General features: G+C 44.9%; 1 protein-coding gene across 1 annotated transcript in view; it reads right to left on the reverse strand.

Moving 5' to 3' along the window:
- SLC44A4 (solute carrier family 44 member 4) overlaps nucleotides 1–27,587 on the reverse strand; it is a 150,835-nt gene that overhangs the window by 79,335 nt on the left and 43,913 nt on the right. The window contains exons 2-3 of the mRNA XM_040323068.1: nucleotides 19,962–20,010; nucleotides 15,043–15,116 (exon numbers count right to left, since the gene is read on the reverse strand). Of these exons, the coding sequence (XP_040179002.1) occupies nucleotides 15,043–15,116; nucleotides 19,962–20,010 (123 nt within the window). The remainder of the gene's footprint in view (nucleotides 1–15,042; nucleotides 15,117–19,961; nucleotides 20,011–27,587) is intronic.

Below are 27,587 nucleotides of genomic sequence, written 5' to 3' on the forward strand. Positions count from 1 at the left end.
TACAAACTTTCAAGGAGATTTTTTCTTAGGAGAAGGTTTAAAGGAGATAGTGAGGGGGAGGGGGCTGAGGTCTGCAGCCCAAACACATTTTGGCAGATCACTTCTAAGCAGGAACAGTCTGTGCAAACATCATCCAATCCAATTGCTCAGACTAGATAATGTGGGGTCATTTATAGCCATTCATGTAACCTGTGTGTGTATGTGGTGAGTTCACACTTCTGATTGTACATGTATACAGGTTCTGAGTCTGTGCAATCAGAAGTGTGAACTCACCACTTACACACGGTTACACAAGGTTACATGAATGGCTATAAATGACCCCACATTATCTAGTCTGAGCAATTGGATTGGATGCAGAGTGCTATAAACTGGATTGCATAGATCTGTACTTACATCTAGTACTGTTGTATGATTCATTGTTTTAAATGTTTTTAGTGGATGAGTTTTTTTTTTATTATATACATCGCTATCTGACCACTTCTCAGTCCCCCTCTCCTGTACATACTGCCCCCAGGTTGCATCACCCCCAGATCACATCATACAGACATCACTCCAAGCTGCTTCCTACCCCCCCCCCCCCCCCCCCAGCTGAGGGACATCATTCCATGGTCACTTTCCTTCCCTTATCTTCCCAACATCACTTCCTGATTACCCCATAGACACCACAAGAAATCCCTCCCCATTATGCCACCGCCATACCCTCCAACCTCCTCTCCTGTACTAACTGTGCCCATCATACCCTCTGCACTCCTCCTCTCCTGTACATACTGCCCCATCATACCCTCTGCACTCCTCCTCCTCTCCTGTACACACTGCCCACATCATACCCTCTGCACTCCTCCTCCTCTCCTGTACACACTGCCCCCATCATACCCTCTGCACTCCTCCTCCTCCTCTCCTGTACATACTGCCCCATCATACCCTCTGCACTCCTCCTCCTCCTCTCCTGTACATACTGCCCCATCATACCCTCTGCACTTCTCCTCTCCTGTACACACTGCCCCATCATACCCTCTGCACTCCTCCTCTCCTGTACACACTGCCCCAGCATACCCTCTGCACTCCTCCTCTCCTGTACATACTGCCCCTTCATACCCTCTGCACTCCTCCTCCTCTCCTGTACACACTGCCCCCATCATACCCTCTGCACTCCTCCTCCTCTCCTGTACACACTGCCCCCATCATACCCTCTGCACTCCTCCTCTCCTGTACACACTGCCCCATCATACCCTCTGCACTCCTCCTCTCCTGTACACACTGCCCCAGCATACCCTCTGCACTCCTCCTCTCCTGTACATACTGCCCCTTCATACCCTCTGCACTCCTCCTCCTCTCCTGTACACACTGCCCCCATCATACCCTCTGCACTCCTCCTCTCCTGTACACACTGCCCCAGCATACCCTCTGCACTCCTCCTCTCCTGTACACACTGCCCCAGCATACCCTCTGCACTCCTCCTCTCCTGTACATACTGCCCCATCATACCCTCTGCACTCCTCCTCTCCTGTACACACTGCCCCCATCATACCCTCTGCACTCCTCCTCTCCTGTACACACTGCCCCCATCATACCCTCTGCACTCCTCCTCTCCTGTACACACTGCCCCAGCATACCCTCTGCACTCCTCCTCCTCTCCTGTACATACTGCCCCTTCATACCCTCTGCACTCCTCCTCCTCTCCTGTACACACTGCCCCCATCATACCCTCTGCACTCCTCCTCTCCTGTACACACTGCCCCAGCATACCCTCTGCACTCCTCCTCTCCTGTACATACTGCCCCATCATACCCTCTGCACTCCTCCTCTCCTGTACACACAGCCCCCATCATACCCTCTGCACTCCTCCTCTCCTGTACACACTGCCCCATCATACCCTCTGCACTCCTCCTCTCCTGTACACACTGCCCCAGCATACCCTCTGCACTCCTCCTCTCCTGTACATACTGCCCCGTCATACCCTCTGCACTCCTCCTCTCCTGTACACACTGCCCCCATCATACCCTCTGCACTCCTCCTCTCCTGTACACACTGCCCCCATCATACCCTCTGCACTCCTCCTCTCCTGTACACACTGCCCCAGCATACCCTCTGCACTCCTCCTCCTCTCCTGTACATACTGCCCCCATCATACCCTCTGCACTCCTCCTCTCCTGTACATACTGCCCCCATCATACCCTCTGCACTCCTCCTCCTCTCCTGTACACACTGCCCCCATCATACCCTCTGCACTCCTCCTCTCCTGTACACACTGCCCCCATCATACCCTCTGCACTCCTCCTCTCCTGTACATACTGCGGAGTGGGTGGAGCTTCGGGGAAGTGAGTGTGGTAATTAATTAATAGCTGTGCTGCAAAGTGTCCCTGGAATTTTTTTTCAAATGTTGGCAACTATGCACTGGTGAAGGATTTATATAGGCATGATCTAATTTTATCCACAAACCTCCTTCTCTAACCCATGGCCGAGCGTTACATTTTTTTCTGTCTACCTTGTTCCTGGAGTGAGAAACCGCTTTTATTCATCCCCGTAACATGTTTACCAGGCTTTTAAATTCTTGCAGGGTCTGCTAATGGGAGGTCCGTTCCTATTGCCATAGACACACACCCTAAACTACACCCCTTAAGAGCCCTTTGCCAATGCACAATGCGTTAAGAGTAAAGGCAACAGCATTATGTTGCTGGAAAATAAACTGAGGGTTTTAAACGCACCATAAGCGAATCAATGATAGCAACATATTTCATTGGGTTTTATTTTTTATACAATTTAAAAAAGTCTGTCTGCCCAGAGTTATTTTTTTTTTTTTGCTGCCCGCCCGCCAGCTAGCATGTCAACCTCATCAGGAATATTGTAATGTTAAACTTTATTAAACCAACATTAAAAAACATATTTGGCTTCTGTGTTCTTTTACATATTGTACCTTTCATATTAACATTTGGGATTTAATGCCAGCCTGATCCATTCTGTCTACTTTCTTATATACATGTATACGTGGATTCACTATTCCTACTACATAAAAGGACCATGTAGCAGCAGCCACGATTTGAGATACTGCCCACGCCTAAAACCTACTAGAGGATTATTTAATTTCCAAAATGTTTCCCCGGGGTATCCCCCCTGTCCAGCTAAATCTGCCAGAATAATCTTTATTTCCTTAAAGTGATTGTAAAGGCTTATATATATATATATATATATATATATATATATATATATATATATATATATATATATATATATATATATATATATATAAATTACAAACATGTTACACTTACCTGCTCTGTTTGGATTTGCACAGAGCAGCCTGGATCCTCCTCTGTGCTCCTGGCCCCTCCCTCCCATCGAGTGCTCCCACAGCAAGCAGCTTGCTATGGGGGCACCTGAGCTGAGTCACAGCTCCCTATGTCCATTCAGACACGGAGCCCCAACCTCTCTCTCGCCCGATTGGCTAGCTGACTTTGACAGTGTTAAAAATATTAATGAATTTAAAATCTATGTGATAAATGTTTCTGAAGCATTATTAAACATGGTAGTTTGAGGAAGGTCAGTTACAGGACGACACTACATCTGTCGTAGGCTTCATGTATTTTAGGACATACGTCAAGACGGTGGGTGGAGATGTGTTACTTAAAAATACATAAGTGGGTGTTACATTTATCACCAACCTTTTTTGGAGCTAGTCAATTATGCTTAGCTTGGGTTTTAAAACAGTATAAGAACACATGTGGGTTGTGTAGCTACGAGGAACCTCAGGGTCACCCGACCCGACGGGGGTCTCAGGGTCATCGGACTCTGCAGAGAGATGGGGGTGGGGAAGGGACTCTCTCCCAGGAGAAAGATCATACCATCATAATATCTTTCCTCCGTACCATCCTGCAATGATGTTTTACCAGCTGTAACTATGTAAGCATTGGCTGTTTGTTTGCTTGTCCTGTCTTGGAGAATAAACCTCTTACTTTGGAAGAAAATCTGAGTCTTGAATATTGGGAACAAAGCGTCTGGGGAGAAGGAGACTTTTGACATATCGCATGACACGTGTTAGAGGAAAAATGTCCCCATGTCTTCTCTCTCTCCCCTCCACATTTAACAGACAGCAGCGAGAGCCAATGGCACCATTGCTGTGTCTCATCCAATCAAGAAGGAGAATCTCGGGTGGCTGAGACACTTGTGAACATCTCTGGACAGAGAGGGAGCCCAGGCAAGTATTAGGGGGGGGGGTGAGGGGGGGAGCTACACACAGAAGGGTTTTATCTTAATGCATAGAATGCCTTTACATCCCCTTTAAGTTTTTTTTATTTTATTTTTTTTAAACACATTGGGTCGTTTAGGGTTGTTTTGGGGTTTATGCTAGTTAGGATGGTGATGCCAGTCTGAAATATATATAAAAAAATGTTTAAGGAAGTATTAATGGGAATAAGAGGAACAACACTGGGTTATTATGGCGTATAGATTGTAGGAAGGAAGATCCTGGCAAGTTTTGCCGGACAGGAAGATCTGAGAATTTTCCAAGTACCCAGCACTCTAGTAGGTTTTGAGCGTGGGCAATATGCAGGCGTATTAATTCTTCCTAAGTATAAACAGAAAAGTCAGTGCTACTACCTATACACCACATAGAAAGCAGAGCTCCCGGGTGCTCAATCCACAGTTGCTGGCTGAGTAGAGTAATGAGGAAAAGATGATCTTCACTCCGGTCCTTGCTCCTTAAAAAATCTTTGTTTTTATTAACAAGCCACAGTGAACAAACGCAAATGAGAACATTTGACGAGTTTCAGCGTATAAGGCCTTAGTCATAACCACCAAATTAATTCTTCCTACTGCTACGTACAGTTCTTTTTATGTGGTAGGAATAGTGAAGGCAAGAAAGGCTCCCTATAGCCCAGCTTTCTTCAAACATTATTTTCCATAAAAAACAAACAAAAGGCTTTAACATGACGGACCCTTTGGTTCAGGAATATGGGCGGCTCATTGCTGATGTGGCAATAGAATGTACAGACACAAACGTCCTTTGTTTAGTTAATACAAATATGATTTCATATCTTCAGCTATGTAAACGAAATTCAGATTACACAAGGCATTTTCAAGCCAGACTTGCTTTTAGAGAATAGGCTTCTCAGTTCATTTCAGGTACAAATTCTGTCAAAGGTGGCACCACTGTTGGTTTGGCAGCCATGTTGTATATATACCCAACCCTTAGCTGTGACTACCTCATTTATCCTCCACCTAGCTCAGTGTCAAAGCAAGAAAGTTGGAGTCATAGAGCTGAGGTAAGTAATGAAAGTAGGGCAGGGGAAGGAGAGGTAGGCCATGGCTGTAAACAAAGGCTTGCTTCAACACCTCTTGGCCTAGGCCTAGTAGAACTTGGTGTACCAACAGTACATACAGCCTAAAAAATGGCTGCCTCTGTTCCACATTGAATACAACTAATCTTCACCACCTCCGTCTATAGGAGTATTGAGCAAAGAAGGGGGGATTGAGGGAAATTGGGACTTTGAGTGAGGCTATGACTGGGTAGAAGTCATGAGCCTCCAACCCAGTCATTGACAAAAGTGGACACCAATGCTGCAAGAGCCAGCAGCGGTGCAAACAAAAATGTTGGGACTTTAGATGAAGCTCAAAAGGACAACATTTTGTCTTTTTGATCTTCATCTAAAGTCCAACCTTTTTGTTTGCACCGCTGCTGGCTCTTGCAGCATTGGTTTCCGTCTATAGGAGGATGGAGCTTACCAATAAAATGGGAGGTGTTGAGATATACTGGAATGAAGTCAATTAAAAACAGATATGGATTAGTTTGCCATTAACATGGTCTTCCCAAAGTTTGTAGTTATACATTTTTTAAAGACATAAATGCAAAAATCTTAAAAGCCCATTCATTCACACAGCCATATCAGCTATGGCGTTGCTAGTATACTGTGGCTATCTGCAGCTGGGGGCCCAGGTATTTGCAGACAATTGCTGACCTCCGCAGCCAGGAAGTCTGTACCTGTCAATGACCAGCTTACAGGAACTACAGCTGTCAACAATTATCCACATATCAATCCGTTATATGCAGTCAGGGACAGATGATCAGGCCTGAAAGGAGTAGCCCATGGCCCAATCATGCATCTCTAACGGCATGTAACTGCTCAATGTGTGGATACAATTAGATATATTCTTACAATGGCGGACAACCATGGCTTTAATCAGCCGGTCGTTGACTTGTACAAGCTTCTCGGTCACAGCTGTCTGTAAACAGCTGGGCTCCCCGTCGCAGATATCGGCAGTACACCTGCTGCAATATGGCCGATTTGGTTTAAGAATAAAGCCTACGGGTCATCTCTGGCTCCTTCTGTTTATAATGGTTTACATTTTCTTGAGTAAATCTAGGTTTAGAATAGGGCCGAAACAACTAATCGATTAATCGACAACTATTCGTTCATGAAATTAATCGATTAAAATTTTCATAATCGATTAATCGGCCAGTAACATAATGGGGTTAAAAAAAAAACCTAAAATTAGCCCTTTATAGTACAAAAAAAGCAAATCACTACTGTAAATATTACTTTCACTGTCCCACAGTAAAAAAATGAACCCCTTACAGTAGCGATTATTTGCTCTTTTTGTACTTATTTTAGTTTTTTTTAACCCATTATGTTACTAAACATCTCAGGCCGGGGTCACACCTCTGTTTTTTGGTGCTTTTTGCAGAAACGCACTACAGTTCATTTACATGTTTTCCTATGGGACACGTTCACATCCATGATTTTTTTTTACGGCTGCTGCGTATTTGGAAAAGGCGAGGACTTTTTAACGCAAAACGATGCTATTTATTTTTATGTTTTGGTTCAATATACTTCAATGGAGAAGCTGCAGAAAAAGCATGTAATGTGTTTTGTAATCTGTCCAACAACAAATTGGCCCAAAAAAAAAAAAAAATGTAAAAATGCAAAAAAAAATTTTAAGGCTATTATTCCGATTAATCGATCAATCGAAACAATAATCGGCCAACTAATCGATTATCAAAATAATCGTTAGTTGCAGCCCTAGTTTAGAATATGCTGGCCTCACAGGTCCCGTTTATAAGTCTGGAGACGATGGGCACAAGCAGGAGCGGTCACCAGCAGCTGTATGGCCAACCAATCCTGAAACATTTCTATGGCAAAAAGGGTAAAAGCCGATTTTCACATGGCGTTTTCAGATACTCATTTTATTCGTTTTTTTTATAAATATGTAGCAACAGTTAGAAGGAGGACTTTAGCCAAAAGATATTTTTTTTCTATTTTTGGGAAGATCATAGAAGGGTTAGGACCGCTGTCAGGTTTTCATTAAGGTCTATGAGCACGTTGGGGACATTCAATATACTCTTTAGCTACAATTTAAGGCTGCATTCACATCTGAGCGTTTTCAGTTTGTAAAATGCTCATAAAACGCCAGAAAAAATGACCGAAAAACGACCAACAAGCAAAATCATTTAAATGGCCCATGTTCACACATAGCCTGGTCACGTGTACTACCTACGTCCCATCCGGTCCATCTGGCTAGAGCGTGAAGCAGTTGGCACACGCGCCTCCACGGAGGTGGAAGAGCCTGTGTTACACATATAAACCTGCAGCCCCAGTGGCGGGATGGGCACTTTCTAATGTAAGCGGCCACTTGGCCTTTGCTTTTTTTACCCATGTTGTTTTATTAAACGGTTTTGCACTATGGAAGCTCTGTGTTTGTGTTCCATGTCCCATCTCTGAATTTGGAGGAATTTACATACATTCCTGTCCAATGTCAAGTGTGCAGGCACTATCCTGATAAGCAGAGTTTTTTTTTTTTTTTTTTAAAGTCAACAGCTACAAATACGGCAGCTGCTGCCTTTTAAACAAAGCACACTTACCTGTCCAGCGCGCCCACGAAGTCAGCAGCCGAGGCTGAGCAATCGCTCGGTCCTCGGCTGCTTCCGCCGCCATCCTCGGTGAGGGAATCAGGAAGTGAAGCCTGACGGCTTTACTGCCCGATTCCCTACTGCGCATGCGCGAGGATCGTGGCGTGCCGTCACTGGTCCCCGCTCTCTCCTGGGAACAGTGTTTCCCAGAAGACAGCAAGGGGGGGGGGGTGATGTCACAGGCTGGATTCCCCATGGGGATCAGACCCGGAGGTGGTGCAAATACCTGTCTCAGACAGGTATCTGCACCCCCCTCCCCCCTGAAAGGTGCCAAACGTGTCAACGGAGGGGGGGAGGGATCCATAAAGCGGAGGTTTGTTTTTTGTGTCTGCGATCTTTTTTTAGTTAAAAAGATCCACACAGTCTGGTAAGCACAATCCTCTATCTGTGCACTTTGGGTGTTGAACTCGCAGTGTTATGGCGAAGGAATAAGGTTGCACTTCTTGGCTACTACATCTACTGCAGCAAGACTCCTGTTGTCGGTGGCTGTTTATTTTGGATGTGAAACACTTTATTGTTTTTCATCTTCTCACTAATTGAGATTATTTCTTGATTATTGTTTATGGCAGTCATTGCTAATTGGACAATTATCTGATATTCACTAAGATTATTTATACTAATCATTGATTTCATCACAGATTTTTCTACTTGTGGTCACTTATCCAATTTGATATATTAATTATCACATTTTAATAGCGCCCCCTACCATTCACCAACCTGTTCACATCAGACCGTTTTGTAGCCTGAAGCTCAAAAAAGTACATGAGCTTCTTTTTGGGCAGATTACAGGCATTTTTCTGCTTTTTACATTGGTGACCTTTTGACCTGAGCAAAATCACAGAAAAAAACACGCAACCTTCTGCCTGCAAAAGAAACGCTCAGGTGTATTTTCTGTAGTCCTAACTCTAAACTTTAAGAGCCTCCACAGTGGAAGCACATGCACTATATAATGGAGAGGCAAGTGAGCCTGGAGAGGCAAAGGGCAAGTGAGCCTGGAGAGGCAAAGGGCAAGTGAGCCTGGAGAGGCAAAGGGCAAGTGAGCCTGGAGAGGCAAAGGGCAAGTGAGCCTGGAGGGAGCCCACCCACCCTTAAAGCTACAGGGGTCTAAACAGACCTTTGATGTTCCACCTTTGAGACAGAGAAAGAAGATTGAGGGCACAGCCCTCAATCTCCATCTCTGCAGCCTCAACTGCAAAAAATTAATGGACAGGAATAACTCCGTACCGATCACTGACTTTGTCCATTCACAAAAGGAAGGGGCTGGTAAATTACATATTTACAAGTCCTTTCCCTGTTCTCTATTCTGACATATGGAGAGCACACAGGGGCCCAGGCAGGGGTGTATTTAGGTTTTGTGCTGCCCTAGGCCTGACTAAACTCGTGCACCCCCTAATTTAAATATGACACACCCCTTCCTGTCAAGGCCACACCCCTTGCGGTTTAAGACCCACCCTGAAATTTCAAAGTGGGGACACTAGTTCTGATGGCCTGGGGGGGGGGGGGGGCAATGGATTCCCTTAATTTGCATAGATTTCCTCTCACTTCCCGTTTGGCTATGGGACAAGAAGTGAAGGGAAATCTCTGCAATGGGACAGGGATGGTAAAAAATTAGAAGCGACGCCCCCCCAACAGTTGCAGAATGCCAACCGCCCACATACTGGAAGCAGTGCGGCCGATTTATGGGGGCGCTAAACTAATTTGCCTAACAGTGTCCGTGCTGCCCCCCTGCAAAGTGCTGGCCTGGGCCTTGTTGGCCTAGGCCAGGATACAGCATTGGGCCCAGGGGTGGCAGCATACAGAAGAACGGATCCTACATTTTCCTCCTGCAGCTGCTGAATGCCTGCAGGAGGGAGGGGAGGAAAACTTGGCTTTCAGTGGCTGCAGGAGGAGAATGGAGAGCATTGGTTCCTCTATATGCCACCGCCCCTCCTATTCCAGTGTACAGGGCCCCTGGAGCATGGGGCCAGGTCGCAATGGTGCCCCTGCCTTTACCGTGCTGTGCAGAAATACTGAAAAGAATCATACTTCCAAACATTTTATCTCCACAGAATTAATTTAATAATTAGCCTGCTAGAGGATATGACAGCAGATAACAGAGTCATACGCTATACCCCCTCTGCCAACACAGATACTCAAAAACCTCTAGTTAGAATGACGTTCTTCTGGAATGAATCACTTAATGTGTGTAGATAAACAAATCTGCTGTGATAACAGTAAGGGATCTGTTGCTCCAATCTTTACAAGACCTCATATTAGCAAAGTGTTTTTACAGCCTAGCCTAATCATATGTGATAAGACAAAACCTACATATCAGACTACTGAATGCACGACTATACAGTGTGTACATTGTTACAGTCCTTCCCTTCAGAAACGGGATTATCGATGCAATCCCTACTTTCACTTGTATGCAATCTAGACCAAACCCAGATGACGAGTTGTTCAAGGCAGCGTGTGAAAGCAATAACTGAGCTACTAATACTGCCTAGAAAACACAGCAACTGTGCTAAAATAAGAACATTTAGTGAGAACTACTGGAATGGGACAAAATGCACCTCTGTATTAGGGCCCCCTGCACTGCATGGATTAAATTCTCGTTCAGTCTAGAGCCTCGTACACACGATCGGATTTTCATCAGACAAATCCATGGAATTTTGTGCGAAGGCGTAGACTTGTTCTGCATACAGACGGCAAAACGTTGTCAACCAACAAACACAACTGTAGTGACAAACTACGTGGTTTTTCAACTCTTTAGCGCCACCCTTTGGGCAACTTCTGCTAATGTCTGATGGTTAGCATTGGTTCGGAGCATGCGTGTTTGTACTTTGGATTTTTTTTTGTGTACACGATCGGATAATTCGACGGCACATAATTGTTGCTGGGAAATTTTAAAGCATGCTATCCAACATTTGTAATTTTTTACATCTGCCAGCTAGAGTCCCTAACCACTAGAGTCCCGGTGTTCTATCGAATAGTGCCTCCCATTGAAAAATGCCTCTAAGGCCCCCGTACAGACGAGCGGACAGTTCGATGACATGTCCGCTGGGAGATTTCGGTCTGATGGCTGTACACACCATCAAACCGAAATCCGCGCGGACAGAGAACGTGGTGACGTAGACGACACCGACGTTCTCTATCGCGCGAGTTCAATGCTTCCACGCATGTGTCGAATCAATTCGACGCATGCGCAGGATTTCTGTCCGCTGGTTAGACGTACTAACCAGCGGACATGTCCGCCAGACAGCTTCCCAGCGGACATGTTTCTTAGCATGCTAAGAAACATTTGTCCGCTGGAAATCTGTCCGCTAGCCTGTACACACAATCGGATCTGTCCGCTGACACTGGTCGGCGGACCAGTTTCAGCGGACATGTCCGGTCGTGTGTACGAGGCCTGATGGGTCTGCACGTGCGCAGTATGCAACATCACTCCAGCTGATATGTTGATCAGCTGAAGTGACGTCAACATGGCGCATGCGCAAATCGTCCGCAGCAGTATCTGACGATCTGCTAAGTGCTGAGGGAAAATGTAATTGTCAGATTCTGCCTCGCTATTGCGGTGTGGGTTGTAGCCGTGTTCAAGGGTGGGTGTGTTTTAACCCACCCTTAGATACAGCCAAAACCCGCCGTTTAACCCACTGAACCTGCCACACAACAGACAGAAAACACGCTGTTCAATACAGGCAAAACCCACCCTGCAACAGTGAGGCAGAATCTGACAAGTACAATCTCCCTCCGCTGTTTGCATAGTGTCGGATAATGATCTGCACATGCGCTGTGTTGACATCACACCAGCTGGGATCAGCTGGAGTGACATTTGGTACTGTGCATGCGCAGATCCATTGGAGGCATTTTAAGATTGGCTTGCGGTGCCCCCTTTCTTTCATGTAAAAACCACAGTTTTTTTCGTCTGTTCCGACAAAAAATATGGCTTTGATCTGTTCCAAAAATGGATGTTGACGGAAGGTGATGTACATGGATGATTATTCGTTTTTCCATAGCGATGCATTATTGTCAGTCAATGGATATTTGAAAAACTGTCAAACTGTCCGCATGCGAGGAAGGGGCCTTATTTTTACCTTATTCTGGGCTCTGGCCTTGACAGGGCTGTCCTCAAACTTCGGACTGTGAAAAGTCCCTCAGCTTCATTTTGCATAGCAAAAGACTATTAGCCCTGCATTGTACATGAGGTGACGAGCCTGCAACTGCGGCCCAAAGCTGCTTAGAGAGGTGGCAGCACTTGGCCAGGTTCATGGATTGAGGGACCCCGATGGAGCAACTAGACCAGGGGTCTCTAAACTGCAGCCCGAGGGCCAGATGTAGCCCTTTGCTAGCCTTTATCCGGCCCTTGGGGCACTATTCCTTCCACCGACACCAACAAGGGGGCACCATTTCTTCTACTGATATCCTACTGATAGGGGCCCTACTCCTCCTCGTACTGACCACCAACGCAGAGGCCATATTTATTCTCACTGGTGCTGGGCCCGGGACATTTTCTGCCCCCGCAGGCCACAATTCGGCCCTCCTAAAGTCTAAAAAGTTTGGAGATCCCTGAACTAGACTATAGACCAGTGATGACGAACCTTGGCACCCCAGATGTTTTGAACTAAATTTCCCATAATGCTTATGCACTCTGCAGTGCAGTGAAGCATCATGAGGAATGTAGTTCCTAAACATCTGGGGTGCCGAGGTTCGCCATCACTGCTATAGACTATATGAGCATTTAAAGAGGTTGTAAACCTTTGTGTTTTTTCACCTTAATGCATCCTATGTATTAAGGTGAAAAAACACCTTGCACTCTCCCGCCCACCGGAGCCCGCAAATTACTTACCTGAGCCCCGAATTCCCGTGGGTGCGATCTTGCGTTGTTTTCCAAACAGCTTGTTGGCTCTTCATTGGTTAAATTAATAGCAGTGCAGCCATTGGCTCCCGCTGCTGTCAATCAAATCAATGAGGGGGCGGGGCCGAGTCATACACTTGGCAGCTATGGCCGCCGAGTGTATCACATGGGAGTGCGCCCGCGAGGTAACCCCCTTTGGGAGAGAGCTTCCCCCCTGAGGGGGGTTAGCTCTTGCGGGGAGGAGCCGCGAGAGCCGCCGTGGGACCCCAGAAGAGGATGATCGGGGCCACTCTGTGCAAAACGAACTACACGTTCTTAAGCTGGCTATACACATGGGATTTCTCTGTTCAGTCTCCATCCATGCTACACAGTGCATTTGGAAGAATGTCCCACTGCGGCTGTTGCATTAACCACTAGCCGACCAGCCGCCATCATTCTACTGCGGCAGGTTGGCTCTCCTGCGCAAATCGCCGTACATGTACGTCGGCCCTTTAAACAGCTATAGCGCGGGGAAACACGATCACGCGGCCGGCGATGTAAACACACACATCCCCATTCTGTCAGGAGAGGAGAGACAGATCGTCTGTTTCTTCTAGCTAGGAGCAGCGATAGGTCTTCTCCTCCAGTCAGTCACATCCCCATACAGTTAGAAACACTCCAGAGGGAACACATTTAACCTCTTGATCGCCCCCTAGTGTTAACCCCTTAACTGCCAGTGACATTTACACAGTAATCAGTACATTTTTATAGCACTAATCGCTGTATAAATGTCAATGGTCTCAAAAAATTGTCAAAAGTGTCCGGATCTGCCCGCTGCAGATCGCAGCCATTACTAGTAAAGAAAATAACAACATGCCATAAATCTATTCCCTATTTTGTAGACGCTATACATTTTTCGCAAACAAATTAATATGCGCTTGTGATTTTTTTTTTAAACAAAAGTATGTAGAAGAATACATATCGGCCTAAACTGGGGAAGAAAGTTTTTTTTTTATATTTTTTGGGGGGATATTATAGTAAAAAAATTGTTGCTTTTTTTTTCAAAATTTACACTTTTTTTGTTTATAGCGCAAAAAATAAAAAACGCAGAGGTTATCAAATACCATCAAAAGAAAGTTCTATATGTGGGGGAAAAAAAGGATGTACATTTTTATTGGGTACAGCATTGCACGACGGCTCAATTGTCAGTTAAAGCGACGCAGTGCTGTATCGCAAAAAATGGCCTGGTCATTAAGGGGGCAAATCCTTCCAGGGCTGAAGTGCTTAATACAGCCAGCCCCACTAGCTTTCAAAATACCTGAACAGTGCTGGCACCCGATTGGATGCAGATGCTTCTAGGCAAATAATTTTTCAATCGAGGGATGTCAGGTGGGAGGGTGCCCGACACCATCTACAACTCCCTCATGACTTAGCAAATTTCCTCCGGCTCATCAGAAACAAATTTCCTCCGGCTCAATCTGATACAGGTTTTTACCATGAGGCATTTAATATAAGAAAGACAATGTGCAGGCTTCAGTGGGTATGTTTAAGAACAATTCTTCTGCACCACAAGCAGGGATTTTCAGATAACCAGACTGCAGACAAATGTATTAGGTTGGAATGAAGAACTACAGAAATGCCTAGATCAGGGGTAGGCAACCTCGGCCCTCCAGCCAGGGCCGGCCCTACCATGGGACCCGATGGTACCATTGTACCAGGCAGCACTTTCAGGGGGGAAGCAAATTGCCGCCCGCACGCCATCACATTCCGCCAGCTCCGCTCTCCACTCCACTGTGGGGCCAATTGCCATCCGACCGCTCCTCCCGCTCCGCTCTCCGCTCCACTGTGGGGTTAATTGCATGAATAGAGCCATAACAGGTCCTTTTTATACTCCTATATACATATATAGAGCCATGATAGGTCCACTTTAGTTATCATGATATAAAATAATGGATGTGGGGGCATTTTGGTGGGCGTAATTTTTTTTTGGGGGGGGCAGCATTTCATTCTTGGTACCAGGCAGCACAATGTCTTGGGCCGGCACTGCCTCCAGCTGTGGTAAAACTACAAATCCCATCATGCCTCTGCCTCTAGTAGTTATGACTGCAATTGTCAGGGTCTTGCAATGTCTCATGGAATTTTTAGATTCAAAACAGCTGAAAACCTGAGGTTGCCTACCCCTGGCCTAGAAGAAGTAGTGAGCAGGTAGGAAGTTTAAGGTTTCGACTGAAGAAAACCTTTTAATTATTATTATTGCCAAAAAAATCCCACAGAGCAGTAAGAGGAACCAGATGCAAATGAACCAAAGGAGCTGCACATGATCACTTACCTATTATCCCAACTGCTATGTAGCCCATAATGAAGATCATGAACAAGATACAGCATATTATGTCAGTGCAGCCCCTGGATGGAGAAACAAGAAGACAACAGGTTAGAACAATAAACCAGACACTACAGCACTACTATAGTGAAGACTCTTCGGTGAGGAGGTTTAAGAGAATGAAGATCAAAGTCACCGTCTGCTGGAAAGGAAAGCATTCTTGATTCTTTTTACAGAAAAAAACATAGCTTTAAGGCTGCATTCACACCTGAGCGTTTCGTCGCCTGAAGCGCAACGCTCAAAAACGCTAGAGGGGGAAAAAATACATTATTCCCTATGGAGATGGTTCACATCTCCACTCCAAAACGCGAATCGGGCGGTTTGGGCGTTTTTGAGCGTCTCCCATAGAAAGTAATGGAAATGCTCGATTCAATCGACTAGCGCGACAACGAGCGTTTGCTACGGGCGTTTCGTCGCTTTAATCAATAGAACATTTCACCCAGGCAGAAGTACAAAAACGTCAGACGACGCTGTATGCAAACGCGCAAATAAGCATGAATACGCACATCAGGCATTTGTTTATATGGCACGGATCAATGTAAATCTGCAGCTATCTTCACAGTCTTCTCTCTTTTTATGAGATGATTCATTACAAAACAAATACATTAGATACACAGACAAAACCTCTATAACTGGCAGTGATCCTGAGAAATAAAAAAGATTCTCTGTATTTAATATGAAAATAACTTTATAAAAGTGCCCTGTGCGCTTCATCTCAGATCCAAATGTTTGTGCAAAGTATTGTATCTACTATTAAAATTGATATACACACACACATACAGTAAAACCTTGGATTGCGAGCATAATTCGTTCCAGAAACATGCTTGTAATCCAAAGCACTTGTATATCAAAGTATTTTTTTTACAGAGTATAAAAAGGGAAGAGAGGCACCTCTAAGTGTAGCAATAAGTTGCTAAATGTTGTACCTTCATTAAATGTAATCATATTTCTACACTCAGAGGCTCCTCTCTTCTCTTTTATACTCAGTTGTGACATGACGCTACTCTTATATCAAGACATCGCTTGTATATCAAGGCAAAATTTAGTAAAACATTTTGTTTGTCTTGCAAAACTCTCTCAAACCAAAGTTTTACTGTGTGTGTATATATATATATATATATATATCTTTCTCTATCTCTCTCTATATATCTCTATCTCTCTCTATATATCTCTATCTCTCTCTATCTATCTCTATCTCTCTATATCTCTATCTATCTCTATCTCTCTATCTATCTCTATCTCTCTATCTATCTCTATCTCTCTCTATATATCTCTATCTCTCTCAATATATCTCTATCTCTCTCTATCTATCTCTCTATCTATATAGATGGATAGATCGATATAGATTACTTGTTTTATTGGAGAGTATTATTTTAAGTAGGTCTTTTAAAGGTTTCTGATTTTTTTTTTTCACATTTACTACTTTTTACTAATTTTGGTATATATACACACATGAGGTGTGTTTTATGAAGTTGTTGTGTGTAACCATATAGATGAATATTTATACGAGATGATGTTAAATGTATTTGTGTCCATTTTGATGAATTCTCAATTAATGGCATATACAGAACAAAAAGTGAGAGTGGGATTTTAAAACTGCTAGCACAGATTAATATAAAGTAGGGCTGGGAAAATTAAAGATTAATTCCTTAATTCTTTTGATCGATCAAAATTCTTGACGTCACCGGACAGCCTGGACAGTGAGACTTACCCTGCAGGATGCGAGCAAACTGCACCCATTGGATTGAGGTACCTTTGCATCTGTGGAGCAGGAGGATGCATCAGGCTCCATCAGGGGAAGGGGGCAAAAATAACCATCGTTTTCCTGTCCTAAGCTGTTTTGTGCAGACACTTCTTTGTGTATCGACAACATCTGTTCCGTGCGAAAGACTGTTCAGTTCTTCAGGGTATATTGTCAATAAAATGCGATCATGTCTACTTCCAGAATATGTAAACACTCTGGTATGTCTGTGTGACTGGCTAAAGTGATGCCTTCTTGCCTACTATAAAGTGACTGACAGTCAATATACTAGATATGTTTTATAATTAAAGGGGAGTTCCGGCCACAATTTCACTTTTTAAATATAAATACCCCTGTAATACACAAGCTTAATGTATTCTAGTAAAGTTAGTCTGTAAACTAAGGTCCGTTTTGTTAGGTTGTTACATCATTTAGACACTTTATAAAATATAAATTGACTGGGGCCATCTTAAGTGTGGGCATCATGAAGCCAGACTGTATGACTTCCTGGATTTCAGCCTTGCAAATCTCGCACATGCTCAGTGCTGCACAAGCAGTGTAATAGGTTTCAGATCAGGTTTCAGCACCTGTACTGTCCAAGTCACATGATTCTTCGAGACTGGGGAGTGCACAGACTCCTGGAAAGTTACACCCACTACATTCCCAGGAGTCTGTGCGGTGTAGGTTAGGAAGCTTAAGCACCTAGGTGCAGGAAGAGGGAAGATTAACTATTCTGCCTAGCAACAAGACTTTGAAGGCATCTAAAAAAAAAAAAAAAAAAAAATTCTTAAAGGAATAATGACATTTTTTTAAAACTACTGATGTAATGTTATATTTATGGGTGGAACTCCACTTTAAAGTTAAACTAACTTTCTACATTTTTCTTAAAGTTTAATAAGAAAAAATTACTTCTGTCAGTGCTACAGTTTGAATTTAAAACGTATTTGTGTGAACTGTGAAGTTAAGTCATGGATTGTGGAAACTAACTAGTTTTGGTTGATTGTATATAGTGTATACCACATTTACCACTGACTAATGCAGAGTTGCAACGCAAGGAGATCAGCTAAAAGTAGTTGGATCTGTATGTGCGTTATAATTAATCGAAATTAGTCGATTAATCAAAAAATCGATTAATCAAACACAAAAATTTTAATCAGCAACAGCCCTAATATAAAGATATCAAAATGTTATTATATATATTAAAAAACAGCAAATTCATGTAAAACCATCATAGAGTATCCATGTGGCTATAATAAGAATGCAGTGATTTCAGCACATGTTTCGCCACACAATGGCTTCTTCAGTAGACTTTACAAATACTGCATGCATAATCACTAGAATGAAAAAGCAATGTATTAGTCAGAGAAGCAGTTCTGCTACATCTGGACATATATAATCGAGTATAAGCCGAGTTTTTTAGAAAAATGTTGGTGTGCTGAAAATGCCCCCCTCGGCTTATACTTGAGTCACCTTTTTGCGCCTGATCTCCCGGACTTTGGGAACCCGGTACCAAACTTGGCACACATGTAGCCCCACTCTTCCTTTACAAGTGTGCAAAGTTTGTTGTCTGGGGGACCTACAGCTGGGGAGCACCGATTTTTCAAACCCGGGCACCCCTTCCATAGACTCCCAACATATAGTGGGTATAGAAAAGAATCACCCCTTTTACTATGTCTGTCTTCATTTCAAGCTGCAAGGCAACAAAATGTGATTATTTTAAAGAGGGTGATTATTTTCTATACCTACTGTAGATTGCTTACCTTGAAATCCGGGTATGAGCTGGTCCTATGGCTCTACTCAACTGTCTCAGGGGAGTCAGTTCCCAACATTCCACAGGTAACTTTGCTTTCTATGTTGCCAGGCTCTTTCAAACAGGTCGCCTGAGGCACTGAAACAGTGGCAAGAACAGTTTATTCTATGCCACAGGCAGACAACACATGTCCCCATTCCTAGCGATGTGGATTAAAGGGATGGACCACATTGAGAGGATAGAATCCCTCCTGGCACAGGAACTGGATACACATGAACAATGCCATCAGGGGTGTCCATACTTTTTTCAAAGAGGGACAGATTCGATGAAGTGAACATGCGTGAGGGCCAACCAATTTGCCTGACATTCTTTGAACCAAATAAAATTAATTGCAAATCAACCAATACACTGCCCAACAAGAATTATATTGCCTTTGTGGCTGTGTGTGGTGAAGCGTCTAAGGATGAGCTTGTTATTTGGATATACCGCATTTATCGGCATATAACACGCACCTTCACTTTAAAGGGGGAAGTTTCAGGAAAAAACGTAAATTTAAAAAAAAGAACTGTGAAGCAAAATAAGGGTCAGTGCCCATTAATGCAGCCTAATCAGTGTCCATCTGCAACCTCGCCATGAATGCAGCCTGATCCATGCCCATCTGCAGTCTTGGAGGGGACTCGGATTCATTGGGGGGGCTACAAAAGATATATACTGTATTTATCGTTCCTCGGAGGGGAGTGCCAACAGATTACATACAGGAGAAGCTCCTGTTTACCCGACGGCCTCTTTAATGCAAAGTCTAGCCTCCTATGATAGACAGAACAGTCGTCCAATGCCAGCCCAGGAGACAGGACTTCCTATTACAGAAGCCACCGAGTACACAGGAGATTCTCCTGTATGTATTCTGATGGCACTCCCCTCCGAGGAACGATAAATACAGTATATATCTTTTGTAGCCCCCCCCCCCCCCCAATGAATCCCAGAGCGCCACGTGGAGCTCTGGGATTCATTGGGGGCCACAAAAGACATATAAATCCAAAATTACCAATGGGGCCTTACGAAACCGGAACATGGGCCGCAATTGGCCCGCGGGCCGGACTTTGGACATGCCTGCCTACATGGACACAGCTTTACTTTCAAAGCAGAGTTCCACTAAAAAGAGGAGCTTCATTTCTTTGCTTCCTCCCCCCCCCTCCGGTGCCACATTTGGCACTTCGGGGGGGGGGGGGCGGATACCTGTCAAAAACAGGTACTTGCTCCCACTTCCGGGGCCCCTGCTGTAGATAACCTAAAGATAATAACATGTCCAAGCTCAAATATCTGAATAATAAACCTAGACTGGCTGAAAATCCACCAAGTGACAGGCAGTTCACTCACCGGTTTTTAATCGGACCTTTGAATTTCGGGTCAAATTTAGCCGGTTCACCTACAAAAAGAGAAAAAGCACACATAAACAGGCTTGTAATACAAAGAGACAGAATCCAATATGTAAGAATGCACAAATTATTAGTATACAGGATTTACATAGTGCCAACTGTTTGCACAGCGCTTTACGAAATGGAGGGAGACAATACAGTTATAATATAATTCAGCAAAAGAGGAATTAAAGGGCCCTGCTTATGAGAGCTCATCATCTAAAAGGGAGGGTCCAGTTGTAGGCACGTGCAGTCTTTTTTTTTTTTCTCTGCAGGTGGTGCTTATCTGTGGCGGCAATGCAGGTGGAGGAGGAAAAAAAATTGGCCACACACCACCACGGAGCTCAAGCAGATAAAATAATTTTATTGTCACATAAACAGACACATGGAACAGGACCAAACGTTGACACAAGCATCTCGTTGGAGGAGGACCAGCCTGGGCGAAAAGAAATATACAAGTCAGCAGCTACAAATACTGCAGCTGCTGACTTTTAATATTAGGTCACTTACCTGTCCAGCAGCGTACTGAAAATCTTCTGAGAAGGTGAGGAGAGGATTTATTTTTCTATACGCTGCTCTCCTTACTCAAAAAGCCTCAGGATGATGCAGCAATTCAGTGGTAATCCTCTGGACTACTTATAGAGGCCTTAATTGCCTCATTCTGAACAGCTGAAGTTTTTCAACTGCCTTTAGCCTTTTCTGGCTACTGTTGCAGCCGACGCCTAATAACAATTGGTGTATTGTCTAAACAAGGCAGAAATGTATGTCCCGTCTGACAACACCCACAGATTTACCTGACTTCCTGTCACAATGGACACAAGCGAGCGAGTGTATTCATTTAGAAAGGGAACTATTTACTTGCCCTTTCCCCTGCTCTCCATCCTAAAACATCCCCTACAGCAGCTACGGGGGGGGGGAGAGGAGGGAAGCCAGCAGCACTGCAGGGAGGGGGCCAACAAAGGGGGGTGGAGCCCGGGAAGTAAGGGAAATCAGCAACACGCATAGTGATTAGGGTATGCCCAGACACACACCTATGATGGGAGCCATGATCTGTAAGGGTTCGAAAAACACTGCCCACAGAGTGGTGCTTGCTTGGCACCTCCATCATTCATAGAACCCCTTGTATTTTTTCAATGAATACAAGGCGTTCTCAGATTGGATGAGACAAAGAGGTGGTGCAGTGACATCGTCTATGACTCTATGATTACGATATAAGGAAAGAAGTTCACCTTTTAGCTGGAGTATCCATTATATTGTACGTACAATGAAAATAAAATTGAGAGTCATTCCATGAGGCCGATTCATACCTGGAGAAACATAAAACCGACTTTCTTGCCCAAGCAATCAGGAAATTCCAAAGTACTAAATAGATGTGAACATCTGATTAGCTTTCCTTTGTCCCAAGTCCTCATAAATAAGCCTAAGGGCTCATTGACCCCCGTGTCACTCTCCTGCAGTCCACAGTGGCCCATTTTTCAGAGGGTGGTAGAGCAGCAGCTGCCAGGCATTCAGAAGGTGATTCTGCTGCCTCTAGAAGGCCCGCCCCCCCTTTTTTTTTATAACTGAACTGGGATTTTTTTTTTGTAAATACTGCGCTGCAAATGCAAGCCAAGCTTTTGGCTCACAAGTCTGGTAAGGTCCCATTCACTTGTTTGGTGGCGGATCTGCCCACTGACTGCCAAATGGATAACAACTTTTGACATGGTATATGTAAGACACCGAGTGATTGCATGTTATCATTTTAGGTGGGCAGTCGGAAGTCTGTCAAACAGCGCCCATTTTCACCGCTCCCCCACCGCTTGTGCAAACGAGGCCTGAGAACAAGGCTTTGTAATAAGCAGCAATGCCGCGTACACACGATTGGATTTTCCGTTGTCAAAACCTTGGATGGTTTTTCCGACGGAATTCCACTCAAGCTTGGCTTGCATACACACGGTCACACAAAAGTTCTCGGAACTTTCAACCCGTCAAAAATGCGGTGACGTACAACACTACGACGAGCCGAGAAAATTAAGTTCAATGCTTCCGAGCATGCATCGAATTGTTTTCGAGCATGCGTCGGAATTTTGCGAGTCGGAATTGCTACAGAAGATCAGATTTTCTGATAGGATTTTTTTCCGTCGAAAAATTTGAGAACCAGCTCGCAATCTTTTGTTGGTGGAAATTCTGATAGCAAAAGTCCGATGGAATATACACACGGTCGGAATTTCCGTTCAAAAGCTCACTTCGGACTTTTGCTTTTGGAATTTCCAATCGTGTGTACGGGGCATTAGGGTTTGTGGCATTCAATAACCCGTAGTAACCACATTTCTATGACTATGACCTAGTTACTAGATCATAGTCATAGAAATGTGGTTACTACGGGTTATTGAATGCCACAAACCCTCCTCCCCTCGCTAGCATCTGCCCCGGAGGCACGCCAAAGGTTCAAAAGAGCCGCATGCGGCTCCGGAGCCGTGGGTTGCCGACACCTGATCTAGTAAAATATGGTTGGCTACAGTGGGTTCCTGTACTTAGCATGTCATTACTTCTCTATGAAGTATTTTACCATAGACTCCGAGACTGTATATATTGTTACATGCAAGCCCCTTCCGAATACACATTTCCTATAAATCTTTATCACTCAGTAGTTCTAGAATGGCCTCCTAAGCCCCGGAACGTGTTGGTATATTTTATGATGATTATTTCAACAAAATAGCAAAAAAAACTGAACTGGCTCCATCTCCAAACTTCTTATGCAACACAAAACTCAACTCTATGGCAGCCATTGGCCCTTTATAATCGGAAGGTCCATCTGTATCAGTAAGTCTGGTTCCTATGAGAAAGTTGGAGGAGGAACACCATACCCTATGCGGACAACAAAGAGCATCGTATTTGGCCATAACAAAAGTTGAACTTCAGGAAGACATGATAAGATGATATTCACTCACTGGCCACTTTATTAGGTGCACCTGTCCAAGTGCTTGTCTAGCGCTACCCCCGAAGGAGCCGCTGGTTGATTTGGGATCGGCCTATTGAAGTTACCCCGGCGTTGTCCAAGGGTGCAATTGTAGAAACAAACAGTGAGCGAAGGTCCAGACAGTGAATAAAGTTTTTTTTCCAATGCTTTATTTTCCAGGCCAACATCAACATCAATTGGGAGAGACAAAGTTGATGAATAGAGAGAGAAGAAGAACCATGCAGTATCAGGCCTGGATATTAAATAGAGCAGTCTGTACCGCTCTGTATAGTACCAATTTGTAACTCGTCGCCACTCCAACTGAGTGGGTAAAGTGCCCCCGGACAGACCCTTTTTTACAGGCCTGGCAGCCGAGACGTCACTTAGGATTTCTGGGAGGAACAGGCCTCTCTCACAGACCCGGCTCGGACCTCTGCCACGGGCCAATTACAATAACTGAGCTAGATAGATAGATAGATGGAGCGAATCCTCCCAGTAGATTTCTCCATCGGTCACCAGATGACAGCAACATACCTGTCAGTACTCTGGTCACCGGATCCCCAATTGGTTTATTCAGGCTCTGTTGGACGACCTGCCTCCGGGTCCTCCTCAAACCGACTCCCCAATCGAACGGCACCCAGCCTGGGATCCTTTCAATAGAACCGGAACCCAGCCAGTCACTGGGGTCCCCTGGTACCTCCGGGTGAGGTCCCAAGTAGTCTGCAATTATGGCCAGGTGGGCCACGCCGGCGGGGTCAGTGGATGTGCGCACCCTGAAGGTGGATGCCACACCTGGAACCGGGACCCCGCGAAAATTTTAGAACACATGACACCTGTCACAGATATACTCCTCTCCAGCACGCCCAGCGAGGGAAAAACTCCTCTGATTGGCTGCTGGAGAAACTTACTCTGTCAGAACCCCTCTGGCGCCAACTGCTGGTAAGGGATGGTACTGCATCCCTGGACCACAGACTGACCCAGTGGACATTTCTGGAATGACAGAAGTCCCAAAATTTAACCAAATAGTGAATGGGAGCAAGGTAACTCTCCCATTCCCCACTAACTTTAGCGTAGTGCCCATACTGAAAGTAAGGGGGCGCTACACTTGGTAACACAAATTGCTAATCAGCCAATCAAATTGCAGGAACTCAATGCATTTAGGCATCTAGACGTGGTGAAGACAACTCGCTGAAGTTCAAGTTCAGCATGGGAAAGAAAGGGGATCCAAGTGACTTTGAACGTGGCATGGTTGTTGGTACCAGACGGGCTGGTCTGAGAATTTCAAAAATTGCTGATCTCCTGGGATCTTCACACACACACACACACAACCATCTCTCGGGTTTACAGAGAATGGTCCAAAAAAGAGAAAATATCCAGTGAGCGGCAGTTGTGTGGATGAAAATTCCTTGTTGATGACAGAGGAGAATGGGCAGGATGGATCGAGATGATAGAAAGGCAACAGTAAGTCAAATAACCACTCGTTACAACCAAAGTATGCAGAAGACCATCTCTGAACGCACAACACATTAAAGAAGATGGGCTACAGCAGATGAAGGCCACACCTGGTGACACTCCTGTCAGCTAACAATAGGAAACTGAGGGGCAGATCCACGTACCTTTGCGTAAGAATCCGCCGGGAGCAGCGTATCTAAGATACACTACGCCGCAACTTTTTTTTTTCGAATCCTCAAAGAATTTGCGCCGTAAGTTACGGCGGCGTAGTGTATCTCTGGCGGCGTAATGGCGCGCCATTCAAATCTCTGTGATGGGGGCGTGTTTTATGTAAATACGTCGTGACCCGACGTAAACAACGTTTTTTTTTAACTGCGCATGTGCCGTCTGTGGGGGTATCCCAGTGCGCATGCTCGAAATTAAACGGGAACCAGCCAATGCTTACGAGGGTGACGTCATTCTACGCAAATTCCTATTCGCGAACGACTTACGCAAACGACGTAAAAAATTCAAAATTGTACGCGGGAACGACGGCCATACTTAACATTGAGTATGCCACCACATAGCAGCTTTAACTATACGCCGGAAAAAGCCGAACGCAAACGACGTAAAAAAATGTGCCGGCCGGACGTACGTTCGTGGATCGCCGTAACTAGCTAATTTGCATACGCGACGTGGAATTCGACGGAAACGCCATCTAGCGGCCGGCGGAAAAAATGCACCCAAGATCCGACGGCGTACTAAGACGTACGCCTGTCGGATCGAGCCAAGATGCCGTCGTATCTTGTTTTGTAGATACAAAACAAAGATACGACGCGGGAAATTTAAAATTACGCCGGCGTATCAATAGAGTGTATATATCCATTCCTGGGATTTACACAGCTCTGTCCCAAAACACACCCTTGTCTAGCAGGGGAGGAGACCTGATCTTTCTCTTGTTATAGGCCCCCTTCCTTCCCCCACCCTGTGAATGGAAAAGCTGGACAATGATGAGCTCATCGGTCACTTTCCTCTCTCCTCCTATCAGCAGCACTGCAGCACATCTCACACCTCGTGCTGCTTCTCCGTCCCCTCTCTGAGCTCTGCTGTATAGAAGACAGCAAAAGGCTGATACAAAAAGTCAGATGAAACAAAATAAAAAAAATGACGTATGAAATTATACATATAAACACTGATATATATCTATCAATATTTACAATACGCACTCCCAGCACAGTTCCTGTATTCTCCCTTCCTTGTCTCAGACTGTGTTATCAGCAGACTTACGTGTTAATTGCAGAATATTTACAGCTCTTATCTCTGAATTACCGGGGAAATTACATGTTTAACCTTGAAAAGTTGCGAACAGTCTTGATACATGCCGGTCATAGCAGATCATTTACCAGCTTGGTTTTCATCACAGGAACCACCGGTCAACGCCAAGCAAAGTCAGCATCAGTACTACGTAACAGTAAACCAACACGGACTGATTGCCTAATGTACATCCAAGTGCAAGCCGCTTGCCGTGGGGGCATTCAATGGGAGGGAGGGGCATTGAACAGGAGGGAGGGGCAGGAGCACAGAAGAGGGACCTGAGAAGAGGAGGATGGGGGCTGCTCTGTGCAAATCCACTGCATAGAGCAGGTAAGTATAACTTGTTTGCTATTTAACCACTTAAGCCCCGGACCTTTAGGCAGGTAAAGGACCCGGACAGTTTTTGCGATTCGGCACTGCGTCGCTTTAACTGACAATTGCGCAGTCGTGCGACGTGGCTCCCAAACAAAATTGACGTCCTTTTTTCCCCACAAATAGAGCTTTATTTTGGTGGTATTTGATCACCTCTGCGGTTTTTATTTTTTGCGCTATAATCAAAAATAGAGCAACAATTTTGAAAAAAATTCTATATTTTTTACTTTTTGCTATAATAAATATCCCCAAAAAATATATAAAAATGTTTTTTTTTTCCTCAGTTTAGGCCGATACGTATTCTTCTACCTATTTTTGGTAAAAAAAAAACACAATAAGCGTTTATCGATAGGTTTGCGCAAAATTTATAGCGTTTACAAAATAGGGGATAGTTTTATTGCATTTTTATAATTTTTTTTTTTTTTTTACCACTAATGGTGGCGAACAGCGATTTTTTTTTTCGTGACTGCGACATTATGGCGGAAAAATCGGACAATTTTGACAAATTTTTGGGACCATTGTCATGTTCACAGCAAAAAACGCATTAAAAATGCATTGTTTACTGTGAAAATGACAATTGTAGTTTGGGAGTTAACCACTAAGGGGTTAAGTGTGACCTCATCTGTGTTTCTAACTGTAGGGGGGCGGGGCTGGACGTCATTGATTGTGTTTCCCTATAACAGGGAACACATGATCAATGACAGCGCCACAGTGAAGAACGGGGAAGCTGTGTTTACACACACCTCTCCTCGTTCTTCAGCTCCGGGGACCGATCGCGGGACTCCAGCGGCGATCGGGTCCGCGGTCACGGAGCTTCGGACCGCGTTGCGGGCGCGTGCCCACGACCCATGGCTGGGCACCTAAAGAGGACGTACAGGTACGTGCTAGCGCCCAGCCGTGCCATTCTGCCAACGTATATGTGCAGGAGACGGTCCTTAAAGCGGGGGTTCACCCTATCGACGGGAAAAAAAAATATTTTTTTTTCTTTTACATTTAAATCAGGCATTGTAGCGCGAGCTACAGTATGCCTGTCCCGAATTTTTTCCCCCCATACTCACCTTGTAGTCGTCCATCGAAGATACCGGGGAATGGGCGTGCCTCTGGAGACGGAGGATGATTGACGGCCGGCTCTGGCGCGTCACGCTTCTCCGGAAATAGCCGAAATAGGCTTGGTCTTCACGACGCGTGCGCATAGCCTGTGCGCACGCGCCGTGAAGAGCCGAGACCTACTCCGGCTGTCTTCGGGGAGAGTGACGTGCCAGGGCCGGCCGTCAATCATCCTCCCTCTCCATAGGCACGCCCATTCCCCGCGGGAGCCGAAATCTACGATGGACGACTACGAGGTGAGTACGGGGTTAAAAAAATCGGGACAGGCATACTGTAGCTCGCGCTACAATGCCTGTCTCGATGGTAAAATCAACTATGAGAGGGTGAACTACCGCTTTAAGTGGTTAAAGAAAAAACAAGACTTTACAATCACTTTAACCACTTGCTTACTGGGCAGACCAATTTTTAGCTTTCAGTGCTGATGCA

This window comes from Rana temporaria, chromosome 9 (genome assembly GCF_905171775.1).
Source record: "Rana temporaria chromosome 9, aRanTem1.1, whole genome shotgun sequence".
NCBI classification, from domain to species: domain Eukaryota; kingdom Metazoa; phylum Chordata; class Amphibia; order Anura; family Ranidae; genus Rana; species Rana temporaria.